Source organism: Procambarus clarkii, chromosome 36 (genome assembly GCF_040958095.1).
Source record: "Procambarus clarkii isolate CNS0578487 chromosome 36, FALCON_Pclarkii_2.0, whole genome shotgun sequence".
NCBI classification, from domain to species: domain Eukaryota; kingdom Metazoa; phylum Arthropoda; class Malacostraca; order Decapoda; family Cambaridae; genus Procambarus; species Procambarus clarkii.
The window spans coordinates 23,427,793-23,443,880 of NC_091185.1; the positions used below are offsets into that span (position 1 = coordinate 23,427,793).

The following is a 16,088-nucleotide window of genomic DNA, read 5'->3' on the forward strand; positions in this document are numbered from 1 at the left end:
TCCCCCTTTCTCTTCTCCTTCCTCTTCCCCTTCCCTTCTCTCGCTTGCCTACCCTCCCTTGGGTCATTTGTCTTTTGTCACGGGGGCTCATAAACAGCTTGAAGCCACTTGCTCCCCTCTCTCTCCTGTCCTCCGGGCCAGTGACGAATTTGGGTATATTACCCCAGGGCTAATAAACTTGGGATCTCAAGTTACACGTGGGTGCCCAGCCAGGAAAGTCGTTGGTGTCTTCCCAGTTTTTGGAGTTTTCTGTCAAGAGGAATTGACCCTTATGGTTAAGCCTGATCCGGATTGGTTAAAGACATGTAGGCCTGGGGAGGCGGGGCCTCACAGGGTAGTGCCTGCCATGCCATTGGCCCGGTTTCTAGAGCACCTAGTCATGGTAAAATCCATTGGCCATAGGCTTGGGATAGGCGGAGTTAATGTGGGCCTAGGAAATAGGGGGTGGAGCCTGTTCCACTGGTGAGCGTTTTCAATAAAGACAAGTTTAGTGTGTCTGGGGACCTCGGCTGAGGTACATACAGGTCAACTGACCTGTGGGCAGCCAATCAACATCCTTTGGCAAGCTGCAGTATTGAAGGTATAGTGCACTTGAGTTGTAACACTGGTATTACAGGCCGTGCCTCATAGGAGATTTTAATTTTTATTTGAGTAGGTTATGTTTCAATTTTGATTTAAATATGCTAGTTCCAATAAATAAAAAATATTAATGTAATTTTTTGTTTAGTTATCTGTTCCCTTTGATTAATGACTGTGTTATTCATTCTTGTGATTCTCATTTGCTGTGCTAGAAATTCCCCTGTGTTCTCCATCTTATGAATAGTAAAGTCGCTCTAGAATCTCCCGTTCAGTTCCGTAAGACTACAGGTTTAATCCATTAAGAGTCATTTCCTTTGAGTTCCCTGATTATTGAGTCGCTTCCTTCCTAGGGTCTCAATAATTTTAGACACATTCAATTATGTTTGGAAGGTGGTGGCAGTTTTAATGTTTTTTAGTTTATAATTAGTAATAAATTAATAACCCCTATCCTTTGTTATGTCCTCATTTAATATTCAGTTTATATTCGTGGCCGTCCAGTGAGGGGTCATACTGGACTGTAACAGAGTTAAGCTGGGGTATTGAGCGAAGAGAGAGCCGTTCACAGAGTACAGAGAAGGGTTACCATTGAAAGGTTCAGGGTGATAACAAAAGGCACATTGAGGGTTATTACAAGAAGTCCAAAAAAGAATAGGATTAATGCAACGAGACTTGTCTGAAGGTAATAGATAAAGCAGCCACAGAGCCAACGGCAGGAGCTAGGATTCTCATACTTGGGATTTCAATCATAGAGATGCAGACCGGATAATTAAGGACCGCATTGGAGGTGATGAGACATTGAGAAGGAAACTGGCAGACAGCAGAAAAGCACTTCTTGAAGCAGCACATTACAGAACCAACAAGAGTAAGGGGATATGATCCACCAGTAACACTAGATTTGGTGTTTACCCTAGAAGAGCCAGATGTCGAAAAAGATAGAGTATGAGATGCCCCCTAGGAGCTAGCGACCTTTGCATTATCGTGCTTATACATAATGGGGCTAAAGGAACTGGATATACCAAGAGACATTCGCCTCTTGAATCAACCTAATCCACGCCACGACGTGGCTTTTAGCATGTAGTGAAACTGGATACACCAAGACAGTCCCTCATCTGAGAAAGATGAGGGACTACATTCGTAGCGACTACAGCAAGCCGAGGGATTTTCTGAGTGCAATCCTATGGGGGAGGGAATTGCAAGGGAAGACGAAGTGGAAGTTATTGGTCAGAAATGTTAAGGTGCAACGGAGCCGTATAGCCCACTCAACACACACATGCACGAGGAAGGAAAAGAAACCCCTCTGGCTAAACAGGAAATGAGACAGTCGCCGCGGGGAGAAGCAGGGACCTAAGATACAGCAAGGAAAGAGACTCACCGTGGGAAGAGGCATGTGGTGGAGGGAGCTGGGGCAGGGCCAGACCCTGGGAGAGCACCAGACCCACCAGGAAGGCACTGAACACTCCCTTCATCGTCATGGTCACCCTGGGAACACAAAACTCTTCATTACTTGATAATACCTGTGTCTGCAGTTTGTTATGTATCTTAGCAATGCATTTATTAGTTAGAAATATATTCATATATACGTAAAAAATACAATAATTTATGAAGCAATTCATACACGCAAGTTTAGTGTGACATGTTTAATACGTGTGTAATGGGGGGATAGTGGCAGAATAAACTTTGAATTCTCAGAATATTTTGTTCTTAAATATTGTCAAAATCATACATATGTACAAATCCACAAGGGCCGTGGCGAGGATTCGAACCTGCATCCGGGAGCATCCCAGGCACTGCCTTAATCGACTGAGCTACGAGAGGGTTAAAAGGTAAATGCTCCTGGACGCAGGTTCGAATCCTCGCCACGGCCCTTGTGGATTTGTTCATTTGATGCATCACGTTAGTGTGATCTCTGTGTGTCATACGTGTGTATATTCAAGACAACAACGGTCATCCTTCGCCCACAGCTATAGTTAATGTCTCTATGATAAGACAATCGCAGGCGGAGAACATTCCCAGAACATTCCCAGGACCCACCCACAACTGAAAACCACCACACTTCCTGTGAACACATAGTGCTTGGTTATTATATCGTGATCATATACACCGAACAGGTATATCCCTTCAGAGAAAAGGTATACATCTTGAGAAGTAAACCACACACCAGAAGATGAGGAGACGACGACATTTAGGTTCGTCCTGGACCATTATCAAATCGATTATTTATTTATTTATTTATTTATTTATTTATTTATTTATTTATTAATATACAAGAAGGTACATTGGGTTTATGAGAGTAGAGAACATTGATGTTTTTACGTTCTTGTAAAGTCAATAACACGCATCGGGTTTCGGGCAGGTCCTTAATCTGACAGATAATTTTAAGTAGGTAATTTCTAGCAAAACTGAAAAGTGTTAACAGGTACATTGTAAGAAAATTTGAAGAATAATAGTAGGTACATTATTATAAAATTTGAGGATTATGAACAGGAACATTGTAGCATAATTAGAGGACTTTTTCTAGGTATATTGAAGCAAAATATGCTTTCAGTATAACATCCATGAGATAAGATGATAGCAGCGATTACAATGGTGCAGTTGAATGGCTTAGGCACATATATTGGGGGTGTGGGTAACCACAAGATACAGAGCAAGTTCAAAGCACTTGGTAGGAAATTATGAGGATGAAATAAGGTACCTTTTTGTTTTACTTTTGAATAAGGTGAAGGTTGGACAGCTTTTCAATTCGTTAGGGAGTGAGTTCAATAGACTAGGTCCCTTTATTTGCATTGAATGTTTACGCCGATTTAGTTTGACACTGGGAAAAGTACTGGGGAAATTCTCATAATAGGATAGTTTCAATCTTCGTATTATACTGGTACACTTTGATGAGTATCTCTTAACTATACCTTTTGTAACTATTCCAACCCTTAAAACCAATCATGTTTCTTGTTGATTGCTTTGAGTATGCCACTTCTGAGCCAGGGGTTGTCTAATCTTCAAGCAGTTACTTGCTTGTTGAGGAGAGGACAGTGAGTGTTGCAGAGGCTGAGAGTTATGGAAAGGAAAATGTTGGCTAATTTGTATTAATCAAAAGGTTCGTTGATTATCTTGTAGAATGTTCATTCGTCATCAATAGCGAGATGTTTGTACCTACCGAGAGGGGGTGTGTACCCACGGCTTGTGCCTACAGAGAGGAGGAGTGTGCCCACAGAGAGGAGGTTTGTGCCAATAGAGAGATGTGTACCTACAGAGAGAGGAGGTGTGTACCTACAGAGAGGAGGTGTGTGCCTACAGAGAGGAGGTGTATGCCTACAGAGAGGAGGCGTGTACCTACAGAGAGGAGATGTACCTAGAGAGCGAGGAGGTGTGTGCCTACAGAGAGGAGGTGTGTACCTAGAGAAAGGAGGTTATCTTGAGATAGTTTCGGGGCTTAGCGTCCCCGCGGCCCGGTCCTTGACGAAGCCTACTTTTTGTTACACCCCCCTAGGAAGCAGCCCGTAGCAGCTGTCTAAATCCCTCTTACCAGGTACCTCTTTAGGTACCTGGTACACCACAATTTATACAGTAAATATCGTCTATCACCTGTCAAACATGGCGCACATCGGCAACCTGATCCAGAAACCATCAATACAAGTACATGCTATATGTTATATGGTCAATAGACTAATAATGCCACAAAAATCTGAGTGCGACCCAGCTCAACCAATCATCCGCACAGTCAACCCAGTAGTGACGGGAGGCGGCTCAGCACAGCCCCAGAAGACACTTTAGCCAACTTGGCGAAGCATCCGCCACTACTCTTTCAAATTTCTCTAACTCAGATCATGACATTTTCAAGCTATAACTCCTAAAACATACATATAACTAATGTAATATTGTACAGTACATTTCTCAAGAAAGTATCAAAGAATTCTGCTACACACAATAGCACAATATAATTATGTGTGAATAAATCAACAGAGTTCATATCGACTACACATGGCATCAGAGGCCTGACCAGTCCTCAATGGGGTGGGAGGAAAGGGGGGGGGGGTACGGGAGGACTCTAGAAACTTTACAGGTCAAGCTGTAATACAGCATCATACTTTTTTTACAGGAATAATATATACAACCTAGCATCAACAGTGCCTCGATACATGTTCTCACAATATACGTAAATCAAGTTCTGAGAAAAATCAGTGCAAAGTAACACTAGGCTATTGCATTTGAAATCAAGGAAATCGATATATCTTAAAACTTATACTGTCCTAATAACTCTGGTAAATCAATGTAGACATAGTACATGGTAATATATACAGTATGTTACTATACAGCAATGCATAGAATTAAATAATCTATATAAATAAAAATGAAAATGTTCGTTTGTTCAAAATCGATATTCTCTGAAAGTTCTTGACCGATGGCTTTGAAATTTCCACACAACGTTCCATTCGCATCCGAGCAGGTTTTTATATACATACCATATAGATGTCATGTATGTGACGGTAAAAGAAAACATTTTTTTTCTGAAAAACGGTGTTTTCGTATGTTTTTCATGTGAGGGAAATCTTCGAAACCTCTTTACCAATAGCTTTGAAATTTTGACAAAACATTGCATTCGAAAAGGCACATTATTTATATATCTACTATATACATGACTCACCTGTGACAGGAAAAAACATGTTTTTTTGAAAAACAGTGTCATCTGTTGGATGTAAGAGCAACACACGATGTAATCTCCGAAAGTTCTTCACCGATTGCTTGGAAATTTTGACACAAAGTTGCATTCGAATAGGCGCATCCTTTTGTATACCTATTATATAGATGCCACCCCTGTGACAGGTAAAAACATGTGTTTTTGAAAAACAGCAAAATCTGTTGCACATAATAACAACATGCTCGCAATAATAATATGTCACGAATTCCATTTCAATGTTTCCGATTGCATTGATAAATTTTATTTTCATTGATTTCGATTTATTTTATTTTTTATTGAACTATTTTGTGTGACATTGTGTTGGAATTGAGCTGTGTTCTTTACCATACCGTTCATTTCATAAGTATAAGTATAAATGCCACACCTGTGACAGGTTGAACTATGCTTTTCTTGAAAAACAGCGCCATCTGTTGCATGTACGAGCAACACACATGCTATACTAAATATGTTACAATTCCACATAAAAATTGAAATGTTCATTTGTTCAAAATCGCTAGTCTCCGAAAGATCTTCACCGATTGCTTTCAAATTTTTACACAACGCTCCATTCGCATCCAAGTGGTTTTAATATACATACTATATAGAAGTCACGTCTGTGACGGGGAAAAAAAAACTTTTTTTTTTTAAACTGTGTTATTCATATGTTTTTCATGTGAGGGAAATCTTTGAAACTGCTTTACCGATTGCTTTGAAATTTTGGCACAACGTTGCATTTGAATAAGCGCTGGTTTTTATATACCTAATGTACACATTCCTCACCTGTGACAGGAAAAAAAACATGCTTTTTATGAAAAACAGTGTCATCTGTTATATGTAAGAGCAACACACGATGTAATCTCCGAAAGTTCTTCACCGATTGCTTTGAAATTTTGACACAACATTTCATTCAAATACGCGGGTGTTTTTATATGCCTACTATATAGATGCCAAACCTATGACAGGTAAAAACATACTTTTCTTAAAAACAACTCCATCTGTTGCACGTAATAGCAACACACGGTATTCTAAATATGCTATGATTCCATTTCAAGATTTCCAATGGCATTGATAAATTTAATTTTCACAGATTTCGATATATTTTCATTTGGATTTAAATATTTTGAGTGATATTCCATTGGAATTAAGCTGTGTTGTTTACCATACCTTTCATATTGTAAGTATAAGTATAGATGTCACACCTGTGACAATTGAAAACTTTTTTTTTTTTAGAAACAGTGCCATCTGTTGCACATAAGAGCAACACACGCTATACTAAATATGTTACGATTCCTTTTCAATCTTTCCAATTGCATTGACAAATTGAATTTTCATAATTTCCATTTATTTTCATTTTGTTTTAATTATTTTGTGTGACATTACATTGGAATTGAGCGGTATTGTTTACCATACCGTTCATTTCGTGAGTGCAATGCTTATTTTGACATGCTTATTTTGAAAAACAGCGCAATCTGTTGCACATAAGAGCAACAAACGCTTTACTAAATTTGTTACGATTCCATTTCATTGCTTCCGATTTCATTGATAAATTTAATTTTCATAGATTTTTATTTATTTTCATTTTGATTTAATTATTTTGTGTGACTTTGTGTTGGAATTGAGCTGTGCTGTTTACTATACCATTCTTTTAATGAGTATAGTTTACTCATGAAACTCATAGCTTTTATTGGAAAACAGCGCCATCTGTTGCATGTAAGAGCAACACACGCTATACTAAATATATTACGATTCCATTTCAATCTTTCTGATTTCATGGATAAATTTAATTTTCATAGATTTCGATTTATTTTCATTTTCATTTAATTATTTGTTTGACACAGCGTTGGAATTGAGCTGTGTTGTTTACCATACCGTTCATTTCATGAGTTTATTTATTTATATTTTCATTATTTTCATTTCGTTTTTTTAACTGTTTTTCTTATATTTCAGTGATGGGAACATCAGAACATTTGATGTTCCCAATTTTCTGATGAAAACATCAGATCATTTAGAAATGCATCGAACAAGGGAGTGGGGAACGGTAGGGAGGATGAGGGGATAGGAGTGGGGGATGGTGGGGAGGACGAGGGGACAGGGAAAGGGGTAATGGTGGGGAGGATGAAGGGACGGGAGAGTTGGGGATGGTTGGCAGGACGAGGGGACGGGGGAGGGGGGGAATGGTAAGGAGGACAGGGGAGTGGGAGATGGTAGGTAGGACAAGGGGACGATGGAGTGGGGAATAGTTAGGAGGACGTGGGGATGGTGGAGTGGGGGATGGGGAAGAGGACAAAGGGACGGGAAACGGGGGAATTGTGGGGAGGATGAGGAGATGGGGGAGTGGAGAATAGTTGGGAGGAAGAGGGGACCGGGGAGTGAGATATGGTTGGGAGGACGAGAGGATGGGGGGAAGGAGGGGATGAGGGGGAGGGAAGAATAGAGGGGAAGACTGGGAGACATGGGAAGGTTTGTGTGGCACAGCGACGCACATGCATTGCCGAGCCAAAACAGTGCGTGGCCGGGTACAGCTAGTAGATACATATAATCATATTTCATGAAACATTACATTAGGCTATTCTGCCTTATTTTATTCAACGGAATGAACACATCATACACCAACCATACTTGGTGTATGTGGGGTCATAGCATGTACCTAAAGACAGGACGTGTGGACCTACACTCAGGACGTGTGTACCTACAGAGAAGGCGCGTGTACCTTCAGAAATGAGGTGTGTTCCTGCAGAGAGGAGGTGTGAACCTACAGAGAGGAGATGTGTACCTTCAGATTCGAGGTGTATACCTACAGAAAGGACGCGTGTACCTACAGAGTGGAGGTGTGTACCTATAGAGAGGATGCATGTACCTTCAGCGATGAGGTATGTATTTACAGAGAATATGTGTTTGCCTAGAGAGAGGATGCGTGAGCCTACAGAGTGAAAGTGTGTACCTAGAGAAAAGAGATTATCTTGAGATGGTTTCGGCGCTTAGCGTCCCCGAGGCCCGGTCCTCGACCAAGCCTCCTTTTTGTTACATACCCTGTTGGAAATTTCCAACAGTTATTCTCATCCCCAATACAACAGGATGTATTTCCTGTATTAGGCTTCATACACATCTAATATTCATTTACTAATCCTTAATACAACAGGATGTATTTCTTGTATTAAGCGTAATAATTCACTAACACTACTAATATGTAGTTTAGTATTGTAGAATTTACTGTATTAGGTTGTGGAACATCATGTAATTTCTCCTAGAAATATGTAGTGTTACGTCAGCCAGGCACGGAGGATAAAATTTCCACATGCCTGTAGATCTACCACAAGTACAACTATTTACTTTCCTTTATTAGGAATAATTATTTAGTAATAGGTTTACATTTAGTATACAACAGTTTACTGGAATTTTTGTACCCAGCTTAATCGCTGTTCCAGTAAATCATATCATTATCTAACATCATTTCCACAACCAAGCAAGTATTGTTTTGTTTGTGCAGTCTACGTTAACTGACTTGCACTGTGAGAATTAAAACATCACCGCATAAAGTATTTATCTAAACCATCATGAGTGTTCATAAACGCCCCCTTCCCTATTTAGCTTTAATAAATAAATATAATTTATGCTCGAACCCTCACGGTGAGCTTTTGCGCGATTTCGGGAAGGAGGAGAGAGGACTCTCGCCATATTCGATCAACAAGCGTGATGGTGCTCCGAAGCGGTCCAACAAATCTTACCATCCAGACGGCATCATAATATCCCTGGACGCGAGATTGAGGAGGCAGCTTACCAGGATCACGGACACCAGTTCGGCAGGCATTTTTACCTCATTTGTTCTATTTGACGAGCTCTTAAATAAGATCATGTAGGTGCCATGTCGTTATACTGCAGGCGTAACAAATAATCCCATGTAAGTGCAGCTCTTTCCCCTCCAAATATTTAGATACTACTTTATATGTGTGTAAATACTGGTTTGGGGTGGAAATTACGGAATTATCATTATTGCAGCATGGTGCAACACCCTTGAGAAAGCGTATGACCGCCATACCCTCATGTGGTCCAAGTATCGCTATCTCAAACTGTTTCCAGACTGGCGTACAGTGGACTGCATCTACGTCCCTCTGTCACAGCTGAGATTTAATCAGTTTTCATTGTAGATAGTATTTAATTATTCAGAGTCCATATTTATTAATCTTCACATTGCAGTAGTATTTCTTGTATTACATATTTTACTCATTATCTATGTGCGTGTATATTATACTCATTATTATTATTGCATAATATATGTTACACATAGATTAATCTCATACCAAACTCCCCAAAATGTGTCATGGGAGGCTGGCTCTAGAATTATCTAATTTACAGTCATTGCTTAATAGAATTTATTCATATATAATCATAGAACTATAAGCCATTGATTTTCTCATTTCATTACTCATTCTGGTCCTTCAAGCTATCTTTGAATTAATCATTATTTTGCATTCTTAAAATTATACATTTTATCAGTATTATACTGGAGCCAGATTTTCCCACATATTTTATTGTCCTTCGAACCTAGATAGTCTAGGCAACTAGACTATAATTACGAACTAGTATAATCAGTAGAATATAGCCAGAAGTTAGGCTATCTTCAATTCATTATTCATTTTTCATCCCTGATAACATTATATTCTTTAATTAGGTAGTATTATCAGGGGCTAGGATAGAATTTATGGCAGCATATCTGCCACTCAGAATTTAGGGCAGCATATCTGCCACTCATAGAATCCATGGCAGCACACCTGCCACATATATAGAATTACAGCAGTAAAATATCAAATATTTTACTGCTATATATATAATCACTTATAGTAGTAGAATAATTGTCATACATATATAATCACTTGTATATACCCTATATAACTCAAAATTATAAAAAGCCAAAAACATAGCACTATCCTGAATCTGCACATCAGTAGTATTATAGTATTTTGTGCCAATCCATGTAGAATAGAATGCTTAGACTGGAATTGTGCTTTGTAGTATACAACTGTAGCCTAACTCATTATTACTAGCCCACCTAGATAGGTAGGATTATTAGTAGACTAGGATTGTACAAGGAAGTACAACCTAGTCAACATTTATTATTGTGCAAACCCAAGTCAGGGTAGGACTTATCATTATTTTACACAATTTTTTTTTATATCATATTATATATATTTACTGTGTACATTTTGAGTGTTATTCAAGTGTCACTACCCATCCAAAGCTGATAAAGAGGAGCTAAGCAGAGGAATTCCTGTAGAGACACTGAAATACCACTCAAATATTAGCTGTTTACTATTAGGTAGGTAAGCTAACCTCTATGTGAGGTTAGCATATTCACATAGCCTAACTAAAGAATCAGATACCTTCATTTACTCCAGTCCTGACCCCCTTGCTCTAAATGCCACAGTAAATACTGAGTAAATAAAGTCCATCTTTGGCTAGCTGCCAACAAACTCACCCTTAACATTGACAAAACTTTCTATATTCTGTTTGGCAATAAATCCTCTAATCAAATAAATCTCAAAATAAACAATACCCAAATTTGTAACAAATTAGATGGCAAATTCCTTGGCATTCTCATTGACCACAAGCTGAATTTCCAGGGACACATTCTAAATATATCAAAAAAAGTTTCAACAACTGTTGGCATTCTTTCTAAGATCAGATATTATGTACACCGCCCTGCCCTGGTGACTTTCTATTACTCCCTCATCTATCCATATCTCAACTATGGTATTTGTGCTTGGGGTTCTACTACCCAAAATCATTTACGTCCTCTAATTACTCAACACAAAGCTGCTATTATGACAATATCCAACTCTGGCCCCCAGACATCACTCGGTACCCCTACTCAAATCTCTGACTGTGTTAGATATTAAGTCACTGCACATTCTCTCATATGTATTATACATATATAAAACGCTGAACTGTAATGCCAATCCTGACCTCAAAAGCTTCATAGAAGGTTGTAACAGAACCCATGAGCACCACACCAGAAATAAATACAGTTTTGATATTCCTAGAGTACGACTTAATCAAACTAGAAATGCTCTGCAAATCAAGGGACCCAGAATGTGGAATGACCTTCCCAACCATGTTAAAGACTGTACCTCTCTCAACCAGTTTAAGATAAAAACGAAGCTATACCTAATAAATTCCCTGTAACCTACCTTACCCCTCTATTGTCAACCAATGTCTGTTTTTTTTTTAAATGGCGCTGTTTGTCGACAGAATTGTATTTGTGCTGCTTTTTCAGCCATGTTCCCTCCTTTTTAATCTATTTTTTTATTTGTTCTCAACTCATTTTATTCTTTATGCTCAATTAGTATTAAGCTTTAGTCATTTAAGTTTTTCATGCCCGAAACGCTTTGCGTAATAGTGACTTTAGGCATTGTATGTACTAGCCCTATCTATAAATCCATCACTCTTTGTAAAATCTCTTGTATGTATGTACCTTACCTAAATAAACATTTGATTTGATTTGATATTAAGCTATTAATAATCGTACTGGTTCCACGTATATAGAAATCAGTACCCCAGTTATTTTCATTACCAAACCATGGCATCAACTAACCCAAAATCCACAGTGCACCAGAAGAAATGTCCAGCAACTGTTTACTATATTTTAGATCATACACGAGTCACAAAGGCCATGTGACTAGACAGTTGAATAAGTGTGATCAGCTGGTACAATCAGGTGCCACAGCCAAAGTATTAGAAAACCTCATAGAGACGGCCAAGCAAAAGTTGCAAAGAACAAATGTGGCTGCAGATGACTATCTCAGAGTCCTCATGCAACAGAATGCTGAGCCAGATCAACTAGATACTTTCCATGCCGAGATGGAGAAGTTTGAGGAGGGTACCCAAGATCATCTAAATAAATTAACACAATCTATAGAAAAATTGCAGAGCAACTCAGTTTCTCAAAATACTCTGACCACGAGTGAAACTAATAAACAGGAAACACTCCAGGAAGTTCGTCTTCCTACAATTGATCTCCCTCACTTCCATGGTAGAGATGATGAGAATTTCGAATGCTATTGGAAAACATTCGACTCCTTAGTAAACTCCAAGAAATATAAACCAAACCTAATAAATTCCTCTATTTTCAAAGTACCCTAGAGGGTGAAGCAAAAGCAGTTGTCGAACACCTAGTTCCTAGTGATACTGCGATACTGCTATTCAGTTACTAGTAGTTAATTACAGCAATAAAGAAATTGCTATTGGTAATCTTTATTATAAGTTAAGAGCGATACCTACACCAGATACCACCCCTGAAGCTCTACAAGAATTTAGGCTCTAGGTAGAGTCTCTAATTAAAGCTCTAGGTGTCAAAGCAGATATACCTAAAGCAGAGTGAGTATTGAAATAAGAAATACAGAGTAAGTTTCCTAAGGAGATTCTAGCATCCATCTGTTCCCATTATAGAACAGATATCCTATCATTAGATGAAATTTTCGAGGGATTAAGGATAACAGTTAATCACTGAGAGCTCATGAGAAAATAATATCTGACACTGACAAATCAACCACTGATAAACTAGTCAATTCCAAAGGTACCTCCAAACAACCTAATAAATATAAAACCTCTACTTCCACTCCAAGATGGAAGAATACTACAGTAAGTACCTACACTATCAGTCCTTCTTAACCTGTAGTCCATAAGTCACCCAAGTCAGTGACCTCTACATCTACTACAGGAAGGAGATGCTGTCTCTTTTGCCAAGAGGGTCATATTATTTATCAGTGTCAAAACTTTCCTGGTCGCGTTTCTAGGATAAAGCACCTCAAGGAATTGCACCAGGTGCTTGTTGCAACATGATCCTAATACATGCACCAACCCATTACACATATGTAACAGGTGCCACCAGGATCATCATCATTCAGCATTGTGTGGAGTTGATAGGCCAAAATCACCAAAACTCCAGGTGGAACAGGATACTTCCACCATTGTGCAGTGTTGTAAGGTGCGACAAGAGGTTAAGGTGCTTAACACCAAGTCTCGTAATAATGTCGTATTACCTACTGCACAACTACAATTAAATAGTAAGAATTCGAGAATCACTACAAGAGGTCTATTCGACCCAGGATCCCAGAGAACGTTCATCACTCAATAAGCAGCTAACCTGCTGAAACTTAAACCCTTGTGTAATGTGACATTGAACATATCAGGATTTTTAGCAGATACTGGACCTCAAAAATTTGAGGTCCAGTAGTACAAAAGTAGTAGTTTGTACTACTGTACAGTAGTACAGTAGTACAACCACTAGTACGCCTAGGCGGTTATGTCCGTCCTGTTAAGGCCATAGTAGTTAATCAAATCCCTCTTGACATGAATGTCAAAGGTCTAAGGGACACAGCCAAATTTTTACAGAAAAATAGAATCAAGTTGGCTGACACCAAGATAACGTCTGACCACCTCTTCAATGTAGATCTATTGGTAGGGGCAGACCATTATTATCAGTTCATTACTGGAACTACAAACCAGCATGGAATGAACTTGTTGAATTCAGCAGGATACTACTTACTTACAGGTAGAGTCTTGAACCTGAGGAAGCCTATGCCAGCTGACAACCAACATTAATTCCAGATTGAGTCCGGTACAATTAGTACTAGCCGAGTTAGCTTCTATGGATCTCAGTGGATAAATCAGTGGTCAGTAGCCTAAGAATTGGCTGCAGGTCACCGCGACAAATACCGTTGACCCCATTGTAGAACCAGAACTATTCTCGACAGTAATAATTGACCACATTCAGTCTTCATAGCATTTTATAACATCTTATCGCATTTATCATACCTTAGGTAAGTCTTCTGGAGAAGACAGCATTTATAGTATCTTAGGTAAGTCTTCCAGAGAAGATTACATTTATATCAAGTCGTCTGGACTAGGATTTAGTAATCCATTTAATATGATACACCTGCAGGGTTGTATCAGTTTTGTTTGAGCTCCTTCTGCTTTCTTGTCTCTGCCCACAAGCATCTTAGAGACAGTTTGGAGAGGTATCTTAGCACAAGCAAAATTGAACTTTGCAACAGCCTGTAAGTGAACATTTGCCAGAAGACTATTAGAAACGAAACTAATTGTTTCTCATAATAGAATAAACTCATCTTATCTTTTTCCAGATTGAGTCTTGTACAGTTATTACTAGCCAAGTTAGTTTCTATGGATCTCAGTGGATAAATCAGTGACTAGTAGCCTAAACCGGTTCACGTCACAGCGACACATGCCATTGACCCCACTGTAGACCCAGAACTATTCTCGACAGTAATAATTGACCACATACAGTCTTCATATAGGTTAGCATGTACTTAATTATAGCTCCAGAGAGTTATAGTACTGTAACTTAATGTATATAAACCGAATAGGTTTACTACTCACTTACAATCTTTAGGTTATTATATGTGTTTAGTTATACTTCCAGAGAAGTTATAGCACTGTAACCTAATGTATATAATTTGTATTTACCCTCTACTTAGGTAGATTAGAAAACATTAGTTAGGGGTCAGCTGATTGCAAGTTAAATCAGTACTCACTAAAGCATACCACTGACTGCATTTATAGAGACTGATGCTCATATACTCAGTTCTCTATTTTATCTAGAATTTAGCTAGGTGAGGAATTTAGTTATTATTATTACATAACCTAAATTACTTTGTGCAGCAAGAACCGCACCTTAGGCCAAATTTAATCTTGTATAAACACTTAGAATTTCTCATTTAATGTTGCGGTGATTTGTGAGTCTGCAGTGATCAGTTAGTGTCTAGTAACTCATCTTGTTACATGTCACTGCGACCCTAGACACTGATCTCACCGTAGATTCAGTATATCCTTGATCTCAAAGATACATATAGAATAATTAATCATAACATAGATGTACCCGTGATAACAGATCATACCTGTCACACAGATCCGGGACATTCGTTATGTACATACTAACCTACTAACATATAAGAATGTAATTTCAGGGAAAGGGAATAGGTACGTTAGTACTTTGAACTACGACCCGTAATTTCCCGCCCTGGAATTAAGTTGGAAATTTCCAACAGTTATTCTCATTCCTAATACAACAGGATGTATTTCCTGTATTAGGCTTCATACACATCTAATATTCATTTACTAATCCTTAATAGGCTTCATACACATCTAATATTCATTTACTATTCTTTGGAAATTTCCAACAGTTATTCTCATCCCCAATACAACAGGATGTATTTCCTTCATTAGGCTTCATACACATCTAATATTCATTTATTAATCCTTAATACAACAAGATGTATTTCCTGTATTAAGCGTAATAATTCACTAACACTACTAATATGTAGTTTAGTATTGTAGAATTTACTGTATTAGGTTGTGGAACATCATGTAATTTCTCCTAGAATTGTGTAGTGTTGCGTCAGCCAGGCACGGAGGATCAAATTTCCACATACCTGTAGATCTACCACAAGTACAACTATTTACTTTCCTTTATTAGGAATAATTATTTAGTAATAGGTTTACTTTTAGTATACAACAGTTTACTGGAATTCTTGTACCCAGCTTAATCGCTGTTCCAGTAAATCATATCATTATCTAACATCGTTTCCACCACCAAGCAAGTATTGTTTTATTTGTGCAGTCTACGTTAACTGACTTGCACTGTGAGAATTAAAACATCACCACATAAAGTATTTATCTAAACCATCAAGAGTGTTCATAAACGCCCCCTTCCCTATTTAGCTTTAATGAAATTAATATAATTTATGCTCGAACCCTCACGGGGAGCTTTTGCACATGCACGATTTTCGGGAAGGAGGAGAGAGGACTCTCCCCATATTCGATC

The 16,088-nt window shown here is 38.5% G+C and overlaps 1 protein-coding gene across 2 annotated transcripts in view; it reads right to left on the bottom strand.

Annotated features, from left to right (window-relative positions):
* The window catches only part of LOC123756163 (indian hedgehog protein), a 117,502-nt gene extending 115,422 nt beyond the window's left edge, over positions 1–2,080 (bottom strand). For both annotated transcript variants that reach the window (XM_045739234.2, XM_045739233.2), the window contains exon 1: positions 1,952–2,080. In XM_045739234.2, coding sequence (XP_045595190.2) covers positions 1,952–2,051 — 100 coding nt within the window. In that variant the 5' untranslated portion in view covers positions 2,052–2,080. The remainder of the gene's footprint in view (positions 1–1,951) is intronic.
* Positions 2,081–16,088: the final 14,008 nt, after the last annotated feature.